General features: G+C 49.8%; 1 protein-coding gene across 1 annotated transcript in view; it reads right to left on the bottom strand.

Annotated features, from left to right (window-relative positions):
- Positions 1–231, bottom strand: part of LOC119586220 (ovochymase-1-like) — a gene marked incomplete in the record, with an annotated part of 21689 nt that overhangs the window by 16938 nt on the left and 4520 nt on the right. Inside the window, 1 exon segment of the mRNA XM_037934924.1 lies at positions 57–231. Coding sequence (XP_037790852.1) covers positions 57–231 — 175 coding nt within the window.

The following is a 231-nucleotide window of genomic DNA, read 5'->3' as shown; positions in this document are numbered from 1 at the left end:
AACGCCATTACTAAGCTTCAGATAACAATAAGAATCTTCATCGTGATCATACTCACCTGAAATTATGAACAACGTTGAGGATTGGCACCAGGCCCTCTTTGCCTGACCCTGGCACTGGCACTGACTCTTCAACCTCCTCCTCCTCGTTGGCACTGTTGTCTGCTTCCTCTAAACTGAAGCCTTGAATTGGCACTGGCAGTTTTGGGGGTATGGGACCGCCTGGCATCTGCC

The sequence above is a fragment of the Penaeus monodon genome, chromosome 21, assembly GCF_015228065.2.
Source record: "Penaeus monodon isolate SGIC_2016 chromosome 21, NSTDA_Pmon_1, whole genome shotgun sequence".
NCBI classification, from domain to species: Eukaryota; Metazoa; Arthropoda; class Malacostraca; order Decapoda; family Penaeidae; genus Penaeus; species Penaeus monodon.
This window is presented reverse-complemented; position numbering and strand designations above follow the sequence as displayed.